General features: G+C 37.0%; 1 protein-coding gene across 2 annotated transcripts in view; it reads right to left on the bottom strand.

The window, feature by feature from the left end:
• Positions 1–23,031, bottom strand: part of PCCA (propionyl-CoA carboxylase subunit alpha) — a 415,707-nt gene that overhangs the window by 237,691 nt on the left and 154,985 nt on the right. For both annotated transcript variants that reach the window (XM_058548431.1, XM_058548432.1), the window contains exons 9-11: positions 19,197–19,275; positions 13,600–13,702; positions 530–624 (exon numbers count right to left, since the gene is read on the bottom strand). In XM_058548431.1, the coding sequence (XP_058404414.1) occupies positions 530–624; positions 13,600–13,702; positions 19,197–19,275 (277 nt within the window). The remainder of the gene's footprint in view (positions 1–529; positions 625–13,599; positions 13,703–19,196; positions 19,276–23,031) is intronic.

Genomic DNA, 23,031 nt, shown 5'->3' with positions numbered 1-23,031 from the left:
ACTGGAATATATAAAAATATCAACCTAGCATCAAATTAGAAATGAAGCTCCATGAAACTGCCACACCAAATACATGAAAGGTGGCTTGGAGAAGTGCCCAAAGTAATTCTGATAAATCCAGGAATTTCTAAGAGCCATGCCCCAGAAGCCTTTTCATAGTAGGATAAATTTAGGAAATTCAGGATTAACTTTATGAAACCTTCACCAATAGGGGAGCCTAGAAGGTATGTATTCCAGAAATTGCACACACCCAGAAACACCAGCAGGCTTTATATGAGCTAGAAGCCTGTGGGAGTCATAAAAATGACTTCTTATACTTTCTTCTCTAATTCAACTCCAACTTCTTTTTCAACTATTCTCTCACTTTCATGCACTGAAGTACTAAGGAAGATCAACTGGCAAACTCTTAATTATAAAAATGTACATTAATAGATTCTACCATGATTAGTAAAGCAATTTTAGTCAATAAAGTGAAAGAGAAATATATAAAAGCAGACTACTAAAAACATTCATTGGGGGAGACTCTTACCTTGGTGCTTCCTCCACCACTTTCTGATTTCTTCGCTGAATTGAGCACTCTCTTTCATTGAGCCACAAAGCATTCCCATGTTTATCCCCTAAAACCTGAAAGAGCAATACCATTTGAAAAAATATATAGCCATACCCATAGAGTATGTACCCGCCTAATATTTTCATCACGCCACATCCCTTGGTTTTTCATATTCAAACCTCATAGAACATATGTACATCTCAAATATGTTCTTTAGGTTGATGCTAATAAAGGAAAACTTTATATTTACAACCCCAAAACTCAAAACATTTTTATCAAAACAACTTGAGGAAAAAATTCTCATGTTACATTTCCAATATACTGGGTAAAATATCAGAATCAATTGTACAAATTTTGTGAAGGACACTGAGTGTCAATAAATGGGATATACATTCTAGATGTCAATGGTACTTAGGAGAGCCACGGGTGTTATTACAAACATCTGTTTGTTGTTAACATATTAAATGTCTGTTGATCAGGAAATGCTATTTTATTTACATCCAATGTGTAATCTGTTACTTATATATGGATGTTTTTATTGTGCTTTATTTTTGTTATAGAAAACTGGTAAAAGGTCTGGAGTTATCATATAATATGATTTTTCCCATTTGTAATAATGGGAAATAAGCTGGGGTTGCTAGACAAAGTAACAGGACACCAGTTGAATGTGAATTTCAGATAAAGAATGAAAAAAAATTAACAAAAATATGTCCCAAATACCACATGGGACATACTTTTTAAAAAAATCATTGTTTACCTGAAATTTCAATTTAACATTTATCTTGTCAGCTAAATCTGGCAACCCTAAAACAGGCTTTTCATTAATGTTTTGGCATAGAATGTTTGATTTTCAGGAATGAATTAATCTATTTTCAGGATTAAAGAGTCGATGCATATTACTGAATGCATATATTAAGTTCACATAGGAAAAAACTGCTCTAGAAGCCAAAAGACTCGGCACTAATTTTAGCTCCAAACAGCTACGCAACCTCCATGGGCAAGTCACTTTGTTTCCCCATGCATTACAAATGAACGGACAATATAATCTTAATATTTTATATGGATACTGAAAAAAATCAAATAAAAAAAGATCATGGCTATAACAGGTACGGTAAACTATAAAATGAATAGTCAATATATGACTATAAAGTTAATTGTTAGGAATAAAACCTAGCTAAACCTCAAGAATGATTCCAGGAGGTGACGTCAGCATCATGGCAGAGTGAGCTTCCCCCACTGAACTCTCCCCATCTAAGACACAACAAAAAGGATGTTCATATTCCAACAGAAGCTATTCACACAAAACAGGAGATGTCTGAGGCACCCAGGCAGCCATACACCCAAGGACTGATCCCCAGAGTAAGTGGAAGGAGGTAAGAGGAGCTCCCTTCCTTCCCCAAGGACTGCTACTCAGAGACTGAGACCACAGAGCTCCCAGGGGAGAGGGAGGGGTGGCTCGCCATGTGAAAACTGTGCTCTCCAAGATCCCTCACAGCCCGTGGGGATCCCCCTATGGAGGGAACGGAACTATTGCTAGGGTAGTTTCAACAAGCTAGCCCCTCAGGAGAGCAGAGAACGACAGCAAGGCGAGAAACCTCTGAGATCGGGGAGGGAAAAGTAAGCACCCCTCCCCCACCCGGCCCACCTGACTGGCGCTTCAGCACAGCAGCGCTTCAGCTCAGCCCTGTCCCCAGAGGCAGCAGCCCCCAGGCGCCCAGGCCCCACCAGCAGGGGCAGCGTGACCGTGCCCCACCCCCACAGGCAGCAGCCCCCAGTTGCCTGGGCCCGACCAGGAGTGGGGCAAGCCTGTGCCCCCACACCAGAGGCAGCGGCAGCTCGGGCCCCACCATGCCACAGCCCCAGCTGCTCCAGTTGGACCAAGCCACGGCCCCAGCTCCTTTGGCTGGACCGTGTACCGCCCCCCCTCCCCCGGGCTCCAGCTGCTTCGGCTTGGCCTGCACTCAGGCTCCAGCTGACTTGGAGCCAGCAACTTCGGCCCACCACACTCCAGTTCCAGCCTCTTTGGCCCAGTGCCACTCCAGGTCCTCCTTCTTCAGCCCAGCGCACTCCAGTTCCAGCTTCTTTGGCCCAGCGCACTCCAGTTCCAGCTTCTTCGGCCCAGCGGTGCTCGAGCTCCTGCTTCTTTGGCGCAGCAGCACTTCAGCTGCAGCTGCTTCAACCCACACGCACCCGAGCCCCAGCTGCTTTGGCCTAGCTGCGCTCCAGTCTCAGCTGTTCCCACGCTCCAGCTGCAGCTGCTTCGACCCACCCACACCCGAGCCCCAGCTGCTTTGGCCCAGCTGTGCTCTAGTCTCAGCTGGTTCCCACGCTCCAGCTCCAGCTATTCCCACACTTCCCCCCCAGCAGCCTCCACACAGCTACACCTCAGATCAGCCAGGAGCCAACGAGAGTGCCCGTGGATTGAGGCGGGCCAGAATACACAGCACTTGACCCCCACCAAGTGGCAGCAAGAGGAAACTGTGACCATATATTTTCACTATGAGGAAAAATAAGCCAACACCGACAGGCACCATGCAAAAATATATTAAATCTCCGGACCAAAAGGAAAATGATAAGCACCCAGAAGTCAACCCGGAAAGCACAGAAATGGATAACTGTAATGACAGAGAATTCAAAATAGTCATCATAAAAAAGCTTAATGAAATACTAGGAACCACAGACAGACAATTCAATGAAATCAGGAGTTTCTTCACAAAAGAGACTGAAACTATTAAAAAAAACAATCAGAAATCTTAGAGATGAAAAACACAATAGAGGAGATAAAGACAAATCTGGAAGCCTTAAGCATCAGAGCTGACAATATGGAGGAAAGAATTAGCAATATTGAGGACAGCAATGCAGAAATGCTCCAGATGGAGGAGGAAAGAGAACTAAGACTAAAAAGAAATGAAGAAACTCTCCGAGAAACATCCAACTAAATTAGGAAATCCAACATAAGGATTATAGGTATTCCAGAGGGAGAAGAGAGTGAAAAGGAGCAGAGAACTTGTTCAAAGAAATAATATCTGAGAAATTCCCAAACCTGGGGAAGGAGCTGGAAATACCAGTGAAATAGATAGATCTCCTAAATATACTAACACGAAAAGACCCTCTCCAAGGCAGATAGTAGTAAAGCTGGCAAAAGTCAACAGCAAACAAAAAATTTTAAGGGCAGCTAGACAAAAAAAAAATAACACACAGAGGATTTCCTATCAGGCTCTCAGCCAATTTCTCGACAGAAACTTTACAGTCTAGGAGAGAGTGGAACGATATATTCAAAATTCTGAAGGACAAACACTTTCAGCAAAGAATACTCTATCCAGCAAAAGTATCCTTCAGATATGATGGAGAAAAAATAACTATCCCAGATAAACAAAAGCTAAGGGAGTTCATTGCCACAAGATCCCCACTACAAGAAGTGCTCAAGAAGGTCCTCATCCCTGAGAAAAAAAGAGAAAGTGGATTCAAAGTTTTGAACAAGGAGGAAAATAGGTCAACCAAACCAGAAAAATTGCAGTCCTCTATCAAAATAGCTTAGCAAACACTTGATTATAAAACCAAAGATCAAAGGAAAGTAAGCACCAAGCATAACCTCATCATGTTAAACACAAACTCACAACACAAGAAGGAATAAGATGTGACAACAATAACTTAGAAGGGGAAGAGGAAACGGATTGAATCGACTTAGTCTAAGGGAATAAGAGGCCATCAAAAAATGGACTATCACATCCACGAGATTTTTTATACAAACCTCATGGCAACCACTAACCAAATAATCAGAACAGAATCACACACGATAAAGAAAGAGAAAACTAAGAGAACCCCCATACATAACTACCAAACTGAATTGGTAGTCCGAAATGCATGGGATGAGAAACAAAAGAAATGCAAAAGAACTGGAAAAAGAGTGATAAAATAACAACAACAAGTCCCCATAGATCAATAATTACGCTAAATGTAAATGGACTAAACTCTCCAATCAAAAGACACAGAGTGTACAGCAACTAGAATGACGTGCAGCTATGACATACAACTATATACTGGGGCTTTGGGGGAAAAATAAATAAAATTATAAAAAACAAAAAACAAAAAAAAACAAAAGACACAGAGTGGTGGGATGGATTAAAAAACAAGACCCAACAATATGCTGCTTCCAGGAAACACATCTCAGCTCTAAATACAAACACAGGCTCAGAGTGAAAGGACGGAAGACAATACTCCAAGCTAATGACAAACAAAAGAAAGCAGATGTTGCCATACTTATATCAGACAAAGTTGACTTGAAGATAAAGCAGGTAATGAGAGACAAAGAGGAGCAATATATAATGATAAAAGGGACACTCCAACAAGAAGACATATCACTTTTAAATATATATGCACCTAATACAGGAGCACCAAGGTACATAAAGCAACTATTAACAAACCTAAAAGGAGATATTAACAGCAACACAATAATAGTAGGGGCTTTTAACATCCCACTCTCATCAATGGACAGATCATCCAGACAGAAAACAAATAAGGAAATAATGGACCTAAACGAAAAACTAGATGAGATGGACTTAATAGAAATATATAGAGCACTCCATCCAAACACAGCAGATTACACATTCTTCTCAAGCGCGCATGGAACATTCTCAAGAATAGACCATATATTGGGAAACAAGGCATGCTTATATAAATTTAAGAAGACTGAAATCATAACAAGCATCTTTTCAGACCATAATGCCATGAAGTTAGAAATCAACTACAAGGAAAACACCAGGAAACTGACAAAGGTGTGGAGACTCAACAACATGCTACTAAACAACCGATGGATCATTGATGATATTAAAGGACAAATCATAGCACATCTGGAGACAAATGAAAATGAAAATACACTGTACCAACTCATATGGGATGCAGCAAAAGTGGTCCTGAGACGGAAACTCATAGCAATACAGGCCCACCTTAACAAACAAGAAAAAGCCCAAATAAGCAACCTCAAACTACACCTAACAGACTTAGAAAAAGAAGAACAAACAAAGCCTAAAGTCAGCAGAAGGAGGGAAATAATAAAAATCAGAGCAGAAATAAATGAAATCGAAATCAAAATAACAGTAGAAAGGATCAATGAAATAAAGAGCTGGTTCTTTGAGAAGATAAACAAAATTGACAACCCTTAGCCAGACTCAACAAGAAAAAAAGGAAGAAGGCTCAAATAAACAAAATTAGAAATTAAAAAGGAGAAATTACAACAGATGCCACAGAAATACAAAAGATTATAAGAGAATACTATGAAAAACTATATGCCAACAAATTGGACAATCTAGAAGAAATGGATAAATTCCTAGACTCATACAACCTCCCAAAACTGAATCAAGAAGAAATAGAGAACCTGAATACACCAATCACAAGTAAAGAAATTGAAACAGTAATCAAAAACCTCCCAAAAAATAAAAGTCCAGGATCAGATGGCTTCTCTGGAGAATTTTACCAAACATTCAAAGAAGACTTAATACCTATCCTTCTCAAACTATTCCAAAAAATAAAGGAAGATGGAACACTTCCCAACACATTCTATGAGGCCAACATCACCTTGATACCAAAGCCAGGCAAATACAATACTAAGAAGGAAAACTACAGACCAATATTTCTGACGAACATAGATGCAAAAATCCTCAACAAAATATTGGGAAACCGAATACAGCGATACATTAAAAAGATCATACACCAGGGGCCGGCCCGGTGGCGCAAGCAGTTAAGTGCGCGCGCTCCGCTGCGGCGGCCCGGGGTTCGCTGGTTCGGATCCCGGGCGCGCACCGACGCACTGCTTGGTAAGCCATGCTGTGGTGGCGTCCCATATAAAGTGGAGGAAGATAGGCACAGATGTTAGCCCAGGGCCGTCTTCCTCAGCAAAAAAAAAGAGGAGGATTGGCAGATGTTAGCTCAGGGCTGATCTCCTCACAAAAAAAAAAAAAAAAAAAAAAAAGATCATACACCATGATCAAGTGGGATTTACACCAGGGACACAGGGATGGTTCAACATCTGCAAATCAATCAATGTGATACACCACATTAACAAAACGAGGAATAAAAACCATATCATCATCTCAATAGATGCAGAAAAGTCTTTTGACAAGATCCAACATCCATGTTGGATGTTTATCCATTTATGATAAAAACTCTCAACAAAATGGGTATAGAAGGAAAGTACCTTAACATAATAAAGGCCACGTATGACAAACCCACAGCCAACATCATACTCAATGGGGAAAAACTGAAAGCCATCCCTCTAAAAACAGGGACAAGACAAGGGTGCCCACTCTCGCCACTCTTATTCAACACAGTACTGGAGGTTCTGGCCAGAGCAATTAGGCAAGAAAAAGGAATAAAAGAAATCCAAAAGGCAACAAAGAAGTGAAACTCTCGCTGTCTGCAGATGACATGACCTTGTATATAGAAAACCCTACAGAATCCATTGGAAAACTATTAGAAATAATCAATAACTACAGCCAAGTGGCAGGGTACAAAATCAACTTACAGAAATCAGTTGCATTTCTATACACCAACAACGAACTAACAGAAAGAGAACTCAAGAAGACAATCCCATTTACAATTGCGACAAAAAGAATAAAATATCTAGGAGTAAATTTAACCAAGGAAGTGAAAGACCTATACAACGAAAACTATAAGACATTATTGAATGAAACCAATGATGACATAAAGAAATGGAAAAATATTCCATGCACTTGGATTGGAGGAATAAACAGAGTTAAAATGTCCATACTACCTAAAGCAATCTACAGATTCAATGCAATCCCAATCAGAACCCCAAGGACATTCTTCACAGAAATAGAACAAAGAATACTAACATTCACATGAGGCAACAAAAGACCCCGTATAGCTAAAGCAACCCTAAAAAAGAAGAACAAGGCTGGAGGCGTCACAATCCCTGACTTCAAAACATACTACAAAGCGATAGTAATTAAAACAGCATGGTACTGGTACAAAAACAGACACACAGATCAATGGAACAGAACTGAAAGTCTCGAAATAAAACCTCATATCTACAGGCAGCTAATCTTTGACAAAGGAGCTAAGGACATACAGTGGAGAAAGGAAAGTCTCTTCAATAAATGGTGCTGGGAAAACTAGACAGCCACTTGCAAAAGAATGAAAGTAGACCATCTTCTTTCGCCATACACAAAAATTAACTCAAAATGGATCAAAGACCTGAAGGTGAGACCTGAAACTATAAAACTCCTGGAGGAAAATATAGGTAGTATACTACTCGTCATCAGCCATAAAGGGATGTTTTTGAATTCCATGTCTACTCAGACAACGGAAAAAAAAGAAAAAACAAACAAGTGGGACTTCATCAGATTAAAGAGCTTCTACCAGGCAAATGAAAACAGGATCAAAATTAATAGGGAACCCACCAGCTGGGAAAAAATATTTGCAAACCATATATCTGACAAGGAATTAAAGAACTCGCACAACTGAATAACAAAAAAACAAATAACCCAATCAAAAAACGGGCAGAGGAAATGAACCAACACTTCTCCAAAGAAGATATACAGGTGGCCAATAGGCACATGAAAAGACCCTCAACATCACTAATCATCAGGGAAATGCAAATCAAAACAACACTAAGATATCATCTTATACCCGTTAGAATGGCTATAATCACCAAGACAAAAAACAACAAATGCTGGAGAGGCTGTGGAGAAATGGGAACCCCAATCCACTGCTGGTGGGAATGCAAACTGGTGCAGCCTCTATGGAAAACAGTACGGGGAGTCCTCAAAAAATTAAAAATAGAAATACCTTATGATCCAGCTATCCCACTACTGGGTATCTACCCAACGAACCTGAAATCAACAATCCAAAGATGCTTATGCACCCCTACGTTCATCACAGCATTATTCACTATAGCCAAGACATGGAAGCAACCCAAGTGTCCCTCAACTGATGACTGGACAAAGAAGATGTGGTATATATATACCATGGAACACTACTCAGCCATAAAAAAAAAACAAAATCATCCCGTTTGCAACAAAATGGATGGACCTGGAAGGTATTATGTTAAGTGAAATAAGCCAGAAAGAGAAAGACAAACAGTGTGTGATTTCACTCATATGTGGAAGATAAACCAACACAGGGACAGATAGAACCATTTGGTGGTTACCAGGGGCTAGGGGGGTGGGGAGTGGGCACAAGAGGTGGAGGGATGCACTTATATGGTGACTGATAAACAATAATGTACAACAAAAATTTCACAATAAAAATATATATTTAAAAATAATAATAATAATAGGTAATATACACATATATGCTTCTGGACTATGGCAGGACATTCAAGAAATACTAACAGTGCTTGGTTCTAGAGTTAGAAACCACGGGACTTGGAGACAAGGGTGAAAGAGATGCTTACTTTTCGTTGAATGTTCTTTATCCTGTACACAAATTACCTAATATAAATAATTAAAGAAAGGAAATTTGAAGAAAATAAGTAAATAAAAAACCTTCCAAGTGTAGATCAGATATAGGAAACATCTGTGTTGCCTATTTAAGCTACTGAGAGACACTTTCACCTATGTTTAAAAATATCACCTAGACTAGATGCCATGGCTAATTAAACTAAAAAGCTGATGTAAACATATAATTACTTAACACAATTTAATAAACATTTATTGAGTATTAGTAATGTGAAAGACACTGCCCTGGTTGCTGGGGACAGCAAATGAATAAGACCTAGCCTCTGCTCTCAAGAACTTCTTGGTCTGTTAAAAAAGTCAGATAGCTAAAGATAAAATAATATAAGCGGTCTTCTAGTAGCATAAACAAGCCCTAGATGGGGAACATAGAGACAGGGAAAATTAATTCTGCCCCTAGGAATACAGGAAATGAAGGAACGGCAGCCCAAATATCTCCCCTAAATTACAGACTTAAATATCAAACAGCCTACTCAACACTTACACTTTGATATCTAATGAGTATCTCAATCTTGATTCGTCCAACATAAACTGATTTCCTCCCCAAAACATGTACCTCCAACAGTCTTTCCTTTCTCAGTAAAAGACAGTCCCATTCTTCTAATTCCCCAGGCCAAAACCCTGAAGTCATCTTTGATGCCTTATTCTTTTCTTATATATCACACCTGATCTTTTAGAAAATCTGGTCTACCTTCACAAAATATTCAGAATTCAATCACATCTCACCACCTCCACTACCAACACCCTGGCCCAAGCTTCCATCGTCACTCACTAGAATTACCACAAAAAACCTCCTAAGGAATCTCTCAGCTTCAACTGCTGGTTTTCAATTGCTAAGAACCAGTGAATAGTGTGTGCCTCCCTCTTTCTATCTTGTTGAATGGGGGTATTTATTGCAGTGTCATATCCTTTTCTCGTCATTGTATGTTGGATGAGAGGGTGTCAGACTGTCTTTAAATTCAGAGATCTTCCCACGAGAAGAACTGCTCTTGAGGTACCATATATAAGAAGTCTCGACCAAACCTGGACTAAGTTTGTGGATGAGATTCTGGTCTTGGAAGGAAGGTAGGCATATTCTGCTATGGAAGGACACGATCATTGGGGGCTAGAGAATGGGTTGTGGCAGTTAGTATTCAAAGATGGCCTCCAATAGAACACAAATCACAGTATTCACACCCTTACATAATCTCATATGGCAACGATTCTAGGCTGGCCAAGTAACTTGCAAAACGCGATAAAAGTGACTGCGTCCGTCTGAGCCTAAACCTTAAAAAGGCAGGACAGCTCTTTCAAGCAGCTCTGACCAGCAATGTAAAAAGTCTGAATATCCCTATAGAGATACCACATTGAGAAGCCATGTGGAAATGCCCCAAGACTGCATAGAGAGAAAGAGAGAAGCCCAGCTGCCCCAGTGTCTCAGCTGAGCTCTCTTTCAAGTCAACGTCTAAGGCACTTAACGTTGGATGTTCCAAACCAGCCAAGGCCCAGCATTGACTACTGTCCCAGTGGACAGACAACATGTGAAGCAAAAGACGTTCCCAGCTGAACCCAAACAACCCACAGAAGCATGAGAAATAGTTAAATGTTGTGTTGTTGTTTATTGTGGCAAAATATACACAACATAAAATTTACAATTGTAACCATTTTTAAGTGTACAGTTCAGTGGCATTACGTACATTCACATTGTTGTGCAACCTAAATGTTGTTTCAAATCATTGCACTTTGGGGCCGGTTTGTCACTTGGCAACAGATAACCAAAGCACACAAAAAAAACCAAGTGGATTTAGAAAGGATACCAGATACAAGGTCCATATATAAAAACAACTGTATTTCTATACACAAGCAACAACCAATAGGTAAATGAAGTTTAGAAAATAATATTTACAATAGTATCAAAAATTATCAAATATCTAGGAATAAATCTAATGAAGGATAAATAAAGCCTCTATACTCAAAACTACAAAACAGTGCTGAGAGAAATTAAAGAAGATCTAAATAAATGAAGAGATATTCTAGCTCATGGAATAGAAAATTCAATATTGTAAAGATGTCAATTCTCCCCAGAATAATCTCTAAATTTAATACAATCCAAAACCTGTGAGGTGGGTATTGGGGGAGGGGGTGGTATAGAGTAGGGATGAGTTGACAAGTTAACATGGAAACTCAAAGAACCTAAAAAGAGCCAAAATTATCTGAAGAAAAACAATAAATTTAGAGCACTTACAGTATCAGATTTCTAGACTTAGTATAAAACCAAAATAATTAAGACAGTGACCAAATGTCCCTTAATTTACAACAAATGGTCACTACAATAAATGATTCTGGAGAAACTGGATACCAGAATGGAAAAAAACTTACTTTGACTCCATCTCATACCAAAAAAATAATAATAATTTAAGGAGAGTAACAGACCTAAATATCACACCTAAAAAATAAAGCTCCTAACTTGGGTATGCAAAATGGACTTAAAACAGACTTCAATAAAATTAAGAACCTCTATTCCTTGAAAGACATTATTTAAAAAGTGAATAGGCAAGATACAGATAGGAGAAGATGTGCACAATACACACATCTGGCAAAGGACTCATAAACAAAATAGGTACAGAACTCCGAGCACTCAATAATTTTAAAAAATCTAATTTGAAAAAGAGGGGCAAGGATGAGACTTGAGCAGTCACTTCACAAAATAAGATATTCAGATGGGCAATAAACATAAAAAGGTGTTCAACATCAATAGTCAGAGAACTGTAAATTAAAACAGATACTGTTACGTGTCTGCCAAAAGGGCTAAACATTAAAAAAAATTGAGAAAGCTGAGGGTTGGAAAAGATGGCAGCAAGGGAAATTCTAATATATCACTGGTGATAGTATACGTTAGGACAACCAAAGTATCTAGTAGAACTAAACATAACCTTATCATGTACTCCAACAATATCTCTACTCAGTATATCTGAAAGAATGTATTTGTCCATAAAAAGACATAGCAGTTTATTCATAATATCAAAAAAGTGGAAACAACCCCAAGATTCACCAACAGGAAAACAGATAAATTGCAGGTTATTCAAACAATGGAACACCACAGAGCAATTTTTAAAAGTGACTGATAACATACAGCCTCATGGAAGCATCTCAAAGATATGATCTTGTGTGAAAGAAGCCACAGACAGCCAAGTATATACTGTATCATTCCGTTTATACAAAGTTTAAGAACAAACAAAAATAATCTATGGTATTAGACGTCAGAACAGCAGTTACTTTTGGTGGCCAAGGAGAGGGATCGACTGGGAAGTGGTATGAAGGAATCTTCTAATGTAAGAGAAATCTTCCTTGTATAGATCTGGACAGTTGTTACAAAGTTATATGTGTTTATAAAAATCTTTATTGAATTGTACACCTAAGATTTATGGACTTCACTGTATATGTGATATCTCAACTTAGAATATCTAAAAACAAAACCTGCTAGCCTCAGAAAGAAATACTTTATGTTTAATGTTTTAAAAATATAAACCGATTACGTAAATTGCAAATTTTTTCCCACTCTGAAAAATTTGAGAATCTACGTGAAGATTTTCTACCTATAAATAATATCTATGTAAAATGATAATTAAGCTTAAAAACACAATGGCAGAATCTAGGACTTGGTTATATTATGCTCCATCAGAAGGGACAGCAAATAACCTTTTATTCAGTTTTCTGGTTCTCTATCCACACCAAATTAAGAAAAAATATATACTTAAATTTCAATATGATTTCTAACTTGATACTTATATTTTATCAATTTTAATTGTTACATATCAATTCATAGCCATAATGTGTAAAATTAGCACAAGGCATTTCTGATAGAAAAATGAAAACTTCAGCAGACTTTTCTCCTTTTGTGTTTTATTTCAGAAAACCTGTTTGTTTTGCTGAAATCCACACCCCCACAACCACTTTAATGGTTAGATTAAAATATTAATCTGAGCAGAAGAAATGATTTATTCATCTCTATACAACCAGCCCTTAGCAGAACACCTGTCACAGTAAGACACACATATATATATATATATATATATATATATTTTTTTTTTTAGGGCTCAGGACACCTCTTTATTGCTGTTAGAAAAGGGTGATTATAACATGGAAGGGAACATTGTCCCCAAATCTAGGGAAACCAGAAAATTTAGAGCATCAGACAAAGGGAGGCCAGGGAAGGAAGCCAGAGCCTGACAGGAGTCCAGGTCAGGCACTTTTCTTTTAAAAATGCCCCCAAATGGCCCAATCTGAGAAGGGGACTGAATGAGTCTCTAGAGGGAGTATATTAGCCTGGTCAGACATTTTGGGACTGATTCTCTCTGGAGCTGAGTTTATGTATCATTTCTCATCCTGACCAACATTGCGGCACATTGACAAAAAGTATACCAGATTCCAAAAGGCAGGTGATCAATTTATATACATTTTCTACTTTGTACTTATTCAAACATACCAGAACAACGCACAATCATTCTAAATGGAAGTAAGGAAGTGTTTCCTATGGGAATAAATTACATTATTTTAAAGTCAAAATAACTGAAAATTATCTTAAAATGTACCAACCTGGATTTCTATATGACGAGGGTTATCAATAAATTTTTCTATTAGTAGTCTATCATCACCAAAACTTGAAGCGGCTTCTTGAGATGAAAATCTAAAACCATCCCTGTAAAGGAAAATGGAAGAACAGTCAAATGAACAAAAAAATACAGCCCTCAATAGAAAGGAAACAAATCAATTAAATATTTATTTTGGCTTACTTCTGAACAAAACAGAGAAAAATTCACTTAATGAACAAATAACTAAATTAACTTTGGCTGAATTGTAACTATTCCACTCACTAACTCTGTGACCTTGGGTGAGTGATTTAATTTCCCCGATCCTAAATTTTATATCGAAACAAGAATACCAATACTTACTTCACCAACTGTTAAAAATGAGATTCTTTTAATAAACCATACAAATAATATAAAATTCCATTTCTTCAACCTTAATACACTGTAATTTCACTAATAAAAAATATAAAAGTTCATATCCCTTTGACTCAAAAGTCAGAAGAAGCACACAAAATGTAAAGGGCCTAGCCAACTACACAAACGGAGCAGAACTATGGCAAATATACTCAGTGAGAATGAAAATACAATAGGAGGATCCTCAGGAACATTTCCTGATATTTTAAATACATACCTTTAAATGTAATTGCCTCCCACACATCCATACAGATTATTACAATTATATCTTCTTTAAAATTGTTCAAAAATAATAATTTAAAAAGTTCGATTTTTGAAAATAAAAATATGGATTAATTATTGCTTTATACATTTTATTCTCAAACTATAATAACTGAAATAATTATTTTAAAGTATGCTTAGTAAATTCATACAATATGAAATGAGCTCATTTAGTCAGTCTATTAAAAATTCAAACTTGTTTTTACCTAAAACTATTTGAGTATTATTTTCCATTCATTGATATATTTCTTCTACATGTAATTAATAGTTTCTTAATCTTTGGATTAAATACCTATATTTAATGTACAACATTAAAATTCTTCTAAACCTTTAATTTGCAAACTCTCCATCTGGCAATATTAGAAATAACTATCTCATTTGATTTTGTGCTTGAAAAATACAACATTGCAAGTAAACACTGACTAGAAGATAAATTTCACAACACTGCAAAAATTCCTCTTTCTCAGAGTTCTCAGGGAAAAGGTATCAGGTTTTCTTAGTCCTCCATTACTTCCTTGATTTAGGGGACTGGAGTTTAGATCTCAGGAGGCTGCAAACCTCAAAGAAACTAGGGCACAATGAATCGTTGTTTTCAATACCATATAACCAACTTTTTATTAGATGGGATACAATGATTCACAAAGAAAAAACATAGCACTTTACAGTTTGTCTCTGCTGTAATGACTGAGAGCTTTCATTTTGCATTTAAACCAAGAACAACAAAAGTGAAAAATCAAAGTCAGGCCGGCCCCGTGGCTCAGCAGTTAAGTGCGCGCACTCTGCTGCTGGCGTCCCGGGTTCAGATCCTGGGCACGCACCGACGCACCGCTTCTCCGGCCATGCTGAGGCCACGTCCCACATACAGCAACTAGAAGGATGTGCAGCTATGACATACAACTATCTACTGGGGCTTTGGGGCCGGGGGGGGAATTAAAGTCACCCAAATAAATTATCAAGTTTGAAAGCATCACCAATGCATTTTGGAGCTCATGGAAAATTGCATTAAGAACATCATTTGTTACACTCAGTTATATACTCATTCAATAAATTTTTACTAATCACAAAACTATGTACCTGATGCATAGGTGATGAGAATACAAAACTAAAACAAAAACTGCCCTCACAGCACCTATACCCTAGTGGGGGTATTCCAAAATGTAGACATGATCAATTTTCCCTTCATGCCATGACATTTCATTTAAATTTGAATAGGGACAAGAAAGCCAGATGTTACTATAAAAATAGCTGAGTCTATTTTCAACAATCTTCATGAATCTCACCCTAATTTATTATATAATAACAACAAACACTATTCTTTTAAAAATCTTTCAGGTGTTCTAAAAGATTCTAAGACAAGTCATAGATGTTTCTTCCCTGAAAAAGCTTAGGAAAGGTGTTACAAGAGGGAGACACTCCTTAGGATAAAATAATAAAGCAGTTAATGGCTATTAAGTTTTCCTTCTGAAGAATGCCAAAATTTTTGTTGTTTCTGCAAAAAAATTTTTTCCTCAAGGAGGGAGGGAGGAAGGAGTAGATGCAGTGCAGTGTGATACCACCATCGATGACTCTAGAAGACAAATATATGGGTGTTTTCTGGACTGTTCTCTCAATTTTTCTGTAGTTTTGATTTTTCCAAATGAACAGAGGATACAGAGCAAGTTTTTAAAATGAGGAGCACATATTAAATCAAATAGTGTCATATCTTTATTAATCTCAACAAAGTTTCAGAGATGGTTTATCAAGTTGAAGAGAGTAATGTTTTAGGTAGAAAATTATTTATGTATGTATTTTTATTAATTATATGAACATATTTTGAATCAATATGCCATTTACTGGCCAAGAAAGGGTTATAATTATTTACCAAAAGGTGCCCAATATATGAACGGATACAGCGATTTCTGAAAATACTAAATTCTAAATTAACATCCATAGGTTAACAGCAACACAGCAAATCTCATTGCTAAGAAACTGAAGAGCAATCCCCACCATAAAAGAATATGTTATAACAGTAGCCCTGGAGAAATGACTAACAGCAAATCTGAGATCCTAAGAAGAATAAGGAAAAATAAGTGCTAATGCTTTCAATGAAATTGTTATGTAAATGCCATACAGAAGGGGAAAACTGAGAAAAAAAATCAAAGTTCATAAAATACAGATCCCTTCCAAAATCATTAAGTTGTATTCAATATCTTTATAACATCATTCTTTCTTACAAAGAGGCTGTAGCAGACTGTCTTCTCCAAAATGGCCACAGTGGTATCTCCCATTCCATGTGCTTGCCTGAGCATCTTGCCACTCCGTCATGAAGAAGCGGAGTCTAATTCTCCTCCCTTTGAATTTGGGCAGAATTTGTGCTCACTGGTAATCAACAGAATATGGTGCAAGGGACCTGTGGGGCTTCTGAGACTGGATCATAAAAAGTGATACAGCTTCCACTTGGATTTAAAACAACTGCCCTTGGACCTCTGGGTCACTATGTAAGAAGTCCAAAGCCACAATACTGTGAGGAAGCCCATGCCCCCCACAGAGAGGACCACTGGCACACAGAAGTTACAAATAAAGCATAAGAGATAGCTTCAAGACCTGAACTTCAAAAGACAAAGGCCAAATAAGACAGATTATGTGGTAAAAATGGGACTAAGCATGCCTCCTCGCCTTGTGCTTGCTTCCACCTACACACAGCAACCAGCCAGCCTGACTTCCAACATTTTACATAGTTAACCAAGGCTCTGCAATATAAAGGGAAGTCCCCACTATGAAACCAAGCCAGGCAGAGTTTCAGAGAGGGACTAAGAACCAGACCATTCTTCAACTTTGAAGATAAAACTCCTCACTCTGACCTTAACCTCTCAGCATTTCCCAAGAAATTTTCAAGTAAAGCAGTGTTGTGGCATATGTATTTAATTCATATAAATCAACACTAAGACCAAAGAAAGAATAAGAGCAAAAAACAAGATAACTTAAGTAGTGCCTGCAAGTCATCCTCGAGTACTCTCAGACTCTATATCCAGTCACTCAGCAAGTCCTGTTGCCTCTACTTTCAGAGTTAAACTCTTTCAGGCATTTGAACCTCATCACCTCCACCATCATACTGCTGAAAGCCACCATCACCATTTTTCTTGCATGGATTATTGCTACAGCCTCCCTACTGGTTTCCCTGCTCCCAGAGTTCATGATTCACAAATTATATTGAAATATAGGTACCAAAATATTTTTAAAAACAAATTTGGGATATAATGCATGTGGTTCTTTATTCATTAATAAGCTCCAACAACAACTCTAATAATCACTATAGAGACATATGCAACCACTGTAACGTGATAAGATAATATATGTCATTTCTTAAACGGTGAAAAGTTCCACAAATACTACTACTATGGTAGTTTGTTGCCTACATTGGAGGAAACACTAAATTCCAGTTAGAGGCTAGTGAAAGAAATATGCACTTTTTTTCCTCATCCAGATGCATGAACTTCCCCGGAACTTTATGGGTTTGTGAATGCAAAGGTTAAGAACGCTTTATCTAGTTTATAAACTGCATGAAGGAATGGATTATTTTGTCTTTTTTTGTTCATTGCTGTATTCCCAGAACCTTACTTAAAACAATGCCTGTCACACAGCAGGCTCTCAACAAATATTGCCAACCCACACAATGAGTTTCTTCTTGCTGGGTAAGCTTAAGATGGGAGAGGAGAATCTGATGTTACCTCAGTCAATGTCTGGTATCAGTGCCACTCTGAGAGTGAGACTGGGGTTTAAAGACTTGTATTTTCATATAACATCACCCCACAACACAAGCCAATTACTTTCTCTGATGCTCAAGCAAAGAAACAACGGTGTTCTGAGACAATTTTCTTTTTGAATTAAAACTATCTGTGCAAGTCTGCAACAAGGTGTCTTCCCATAAGATTTTAAAGGGTAATAGATTGCCTCTAGCAGATTTTCACCTTACTTGTTCATTTTAGAACCTAATTTCTGAATTAGGTTTGTAGGACGACTTTCCTACCAACTACTCTAGATTTCTGTCTTTAAGAGATTTTGGGGGAAGTGAGGAGGAAAGGAAAAGGAAAAGGTGAAGAAAAGGGAGAAAGCAAAACTAACCATTTGGAAGACCAAATTACTTCTGGATAGAGAAAGGTCAGAAAAGGCAACATTAACAATAATAATTCAGGGATTTCTCTCATCTCCCTCCTCCAAAAAATGACATAAATCTCTCTTGCTGCCAAACCTGAAAACAAATAAGAATACAAATCTGAACAGAGTCCCTTAAACCTGTTCATACAATGCAGATTTTCAAAATATTATTTTCTAATCACCATGTCATCAATGCATTGGGTTTTTAAAATTTTGTTTTAAAAGTTACTTTTGATTTCTGAAACTACTAATGAGAAAATGTTCTAAATTTACAACAGAGTACACTGCATATAAAGGACATACAGTAATTTCAAATTCAAAAGGAAATGTACTTCACACTATAAAATTATCAAAGTAGTTCACTACTTTTTTAGACAAGCAAAGAAAAGCAAGTGCATACTGAGTAATACATAAACAAATGAAATTATGACTGCTTTTAAATATATTTGGTTCAAATCTTTGACTATATTCAGAATTATACAGCCAAATGTTAGTAATTTTTGCCTAGGAAATAGAATCATGATTGTAATCTTTTAAAATACATTGTAAAAACAAAAGCACAATCCTGTGTTAATATTTAAGAAAGTAAAAATCTCTATAATAGGATAATCATCATGAAAATATAAATAAGAATGTTTTCTGCATAATTTCAATTTTTTTCCCATCTAAAAGAGTAAAAATTAGATGGTTATTGTAATTGTTCCATTATACTTTTGGTATCTGTTTACTTGTCAGTTTAATAAAACTCTAGTAACTGCAATTTTCATCAAAAGTATATTTTGGACAGCATCTCACCTGGTCTCTTCGTCATTCCAAGCAATTCGCATGCCTTTCCCACCACCACCTGCTGAGGCCTTGATCATGACAGGGTAGCCTAACAGCAGGGAAGAATTAGACAGAAGTTCAGACTTTGATCATTTGGACGCATGAACATGACAACTGACCACATGTTCAATAACGCAGAAGACAATAACTAATTTATTTAAAAGTTCCTTTCTTTAGAGTCAGGAAAATAACACCAGTGTAATGATCTTATATATATTTTAAAAATGAGACTGTGATCATTTTAAAAGAAAAAGACTATTTGTATCAATAAATATAACATTTTCCCCAGTAATGAAATAAAAAGCTAAGAAAACACAAATAAGTTATTTGACAATGGATTCCAAAAATAGGAGTAGATACAGTATTGACTAACCAAAAAAATAAGGAGCAACTTATATAGCATTAAGGAAACACACACACACACACACACACACACACTTAAGATTCCCCGAAACTGCTGTTTGCATGCATAACAAATTAAATTCCATTTTTCAAAAGTAATGATTTACAGGTACTTGAGGTATTTTCAACTGAAAAGTCACAGGGAACGTCTGCAGTTTTATCAGCAAGAACTGACATAATGGTTTTGGGAAAAATTAAGCCATGGCTATTATATTATGGGCTGGAGCAGAAGATCCAGGGCTCACTGATATCAATGGAGAAGATATTGCACTATTCCATTCTTTTAACAAGGAATGCCTAGACTAGAGAATATTATGAAAATACAAACTAAGGCCCAAATCAAAGGACATTTCCAGGTAAAATTTTATAAGAGAAAATAAAATCATAAAACTGTCAGTAGTTAATAGGACTGAGTATTCAGATTAGCTATTATAGAGTAAAACTTTTGACAGCATGAGTCATCTATAATGATTTATCAAGAAAAGCTATAAAGTCTCCTTGTTTAGAGGTTTTCTGAAAATGAGGTGAAGATACTCATCTCTGAGACCACTTGTTTATGATCTTTTTTGAAGAAAGGAGAGGTCAGTGAGCCCGTAAAGGACTCTTCCTGGCCTGTGATGCTCTCATAGCACTAAACTCTAGCTATAGGATCTTACAGGATAAGGGAACAGGGGGCCAAATGTCACAGACCTTTGACCCTTAAACCACAAAACATCACTCTTAACTTCAACTTAGTTAAAATGGCACTTGGTTCCTAAGTGTTTCATAATTAATTCAATTTTTAAAATTCTGATGGTTGTATTTATGTCGGATACATTTATGTGGGATAGCATTTTAAAAGCAATGCTTTATAAGTGTAGTGAGGAGAAGAAAAATTAACATATTGTTTTCACATTGGGAAATGTTTTCACATTTTTCCTTATAATCTAGGAAGAAAGAGGGAAAGTACCCAAATAATTCTATCACCAGGAATTCAGAAGAGACAAGGAGCATAGGAAGGCCAGAGAAAAGGGATTAAGAAAAGCATATTATAGAAAGGGCCATTTATATGAGAATATGAAAGATGAGCTGGACTGGAACATTTTAGGCAGGAATAGCAGAAATAAAACAGGCAGGGAAGCATGGGAAAAGTTTAAGGAATCACCAAAACAACTCAATTTAAGTATAAAGTATCTGTAGGATGGTAGAGGAAAAGAGAACTGAAAACATCAATTGGGGCCAAGTATGCCACCTACTTTTGCATGCTACAGATCCTGCATAAGCGTAACAAGAACAGTACTTGTCTCATTCAATGCTGCAGCCTCACAATGAATGTCACATAAAGGAATTAGACTGAAATCAGTAAAGAAGAATTAGCCTGTTTTTGAGCAGAGAGGAAACAATATCTGAAAATTAGAAACTGGCATAACTGAGAAATCTTTTTTACAACAACATAAGGTCTTGTTTTAAACAAATGGATCCATAACCCCCCAAAAACATGTTACCAATTCACCATCAAAAACTATTTATCCATGTAAACAGGAAACCACAAGAGGTATAACATCCACATCCCATATCTTTACTATTTTCAGTTCTGTCCGAGGATTAGGAAATTTGTAGTTATTCTGATTCCAGTATTAACCTCATCTTAGTCATTTACTATGGACCACGGACTATGTAGTGATTTGTGAGGTTCAAAATAAGATTGGGAAATTGTCCTTGGTCATAAGGAACTAGATGGGGAAGTAAAACACACAAAATAATTTGTCAAAAAGAAATTATTATATGTCCAGAAAAAGTGAGAAGTTGTTAGGCAATAAGGCAATATATAAAAAGGCAATTACAATATGGTCCCCCAAAAGGGGGGCAATGCAGCATCCGACCTGTGAATACATATAACCCAGAAAGGCAAGATTCCCTGACAAAAATCCAACAGGCTAAATATAAAACAACTGGGAGGTAGGGAGAAACTGGCAGAAGTTAGTGACATTATAGTCACTAACTCAATCTAATTTTTGAGCTATAATTAGAAATAAAGGTTAAGGTTCTCCACTCGACTTCTTATGCCAAATAAGTCATTAAATTTCAGACAGTACATATTTTTATGCTGTCACCATGCCTTGAATAAACAAGACCTAGCCATTTAAAGAGGAGAAAAAGAATAGTCCACACAGATGATGTTAAATAATATCAAAAAGCCAAGTCCCTCATCCCTACTTTCTTATTGTGTCTCTGCGGCTCTAAATAGGGTAAGTCACGGGGTGCCAGGAACTGGAAGAAGAAGGAAAAAAAGGATTCAGTCAAAAGTTGACATTCCCAGAAAAACCAAAAATGTTCAAGTTGATGGCTATCGCTACCCCTCCCCTCACCTAGTCTGAACGTGAAATTTTCACTAATGTTCTCTCACATGTTTTTTTATCCATTGGAGTACTTCCTCTTCTGTTCTTCTTTTGTCTATGATGCATTTCTTTAATTTTATATTCTTCAGTTGACATATGTTTGAAACAGAACAACCTCCCTTATAACAAAACAAAATTCTCCAAAGTTTTTAAAAGGAGATGAATCTCCTAGTATAAAAAGATTGCTTAAAAAAAAAAAAAAAAAAAAAACTAAACCTAAGGTCCTAGTGCTGTTCACAAGTTCTTCCTCACTTTCACCGTGCTCTCATTGGATGCCTCCTCCCACCGCCTGACTCACCCTCCCAGACCCAGAGATAGATGCGACTCCTACCAACACTCCTCCAACTCCAGCAGGCAGAAAGTCTCCATTCCTTATTTCCCTTCTGCACAGTGCTTCCAAAATGAAATCTACTAAATATTATGCAAGAAAAAAATTAAATATTTAAGAAAATACAGAAGGTTACCAAAGTACTAAAGCTTTCTATTCCTACTTTTCTATACTTGACCCTCAAGGGCAGGTTTAACTGTAGGATGACATCTTAACTGGTTTCCTTTACTTTCAGCAATGAACATATCACTTTCCAACCATAAAGTAGCAATCCTCTTTCTAACTCTGCCATCAAATTTTCATTCATCAACTCAAAAATATATACTGAATAAATACTATGTGCCAAACACTGATCTGGCTCGGGGGGATACAGGGATGAACAATTCAGAAAGTTATCTGCTCTCATGACACTTACTACCTAGTAGAGAACTATATAAAAATATACATGCACCTAAAAATACACATACATATATATTATATACGCACATGTATTAATGTATATAACACATAGGGTGGTGATAAGGGCTATAATAAAACAACAGAGGGATGTGATTGAGAGTGATTAAAGTTATTTTTCCTTGAAAAGCCTTCTCTGAGAAAACTGATATTTAAACTGAGACCTGAATAGAGCTAGCCCTCTGAAAATCAATGAGGAAGGAATATTCTTGACAGAAGGAATAAGTTGGAAAGGTTATAC

Source organism: Diceros bicornis, chromosome 9, assembly GCF_020826845.1.
Source record: "Diceros bicornis minor isolate mBicDic1 chromosome 9, mDicBic1.mat.cur, whole genome shotgun sequence".
NCBI lineage: Eukaryota > Metazoa > Chordata > Mammalia > Perissodactyla > Rhinocerotidae > Diceros > Diceros bicornis.
Note: the sequence above shows the minus strand (reverse complement) of the source record. Positions and strands in the feature narration are given on the sequence as shown.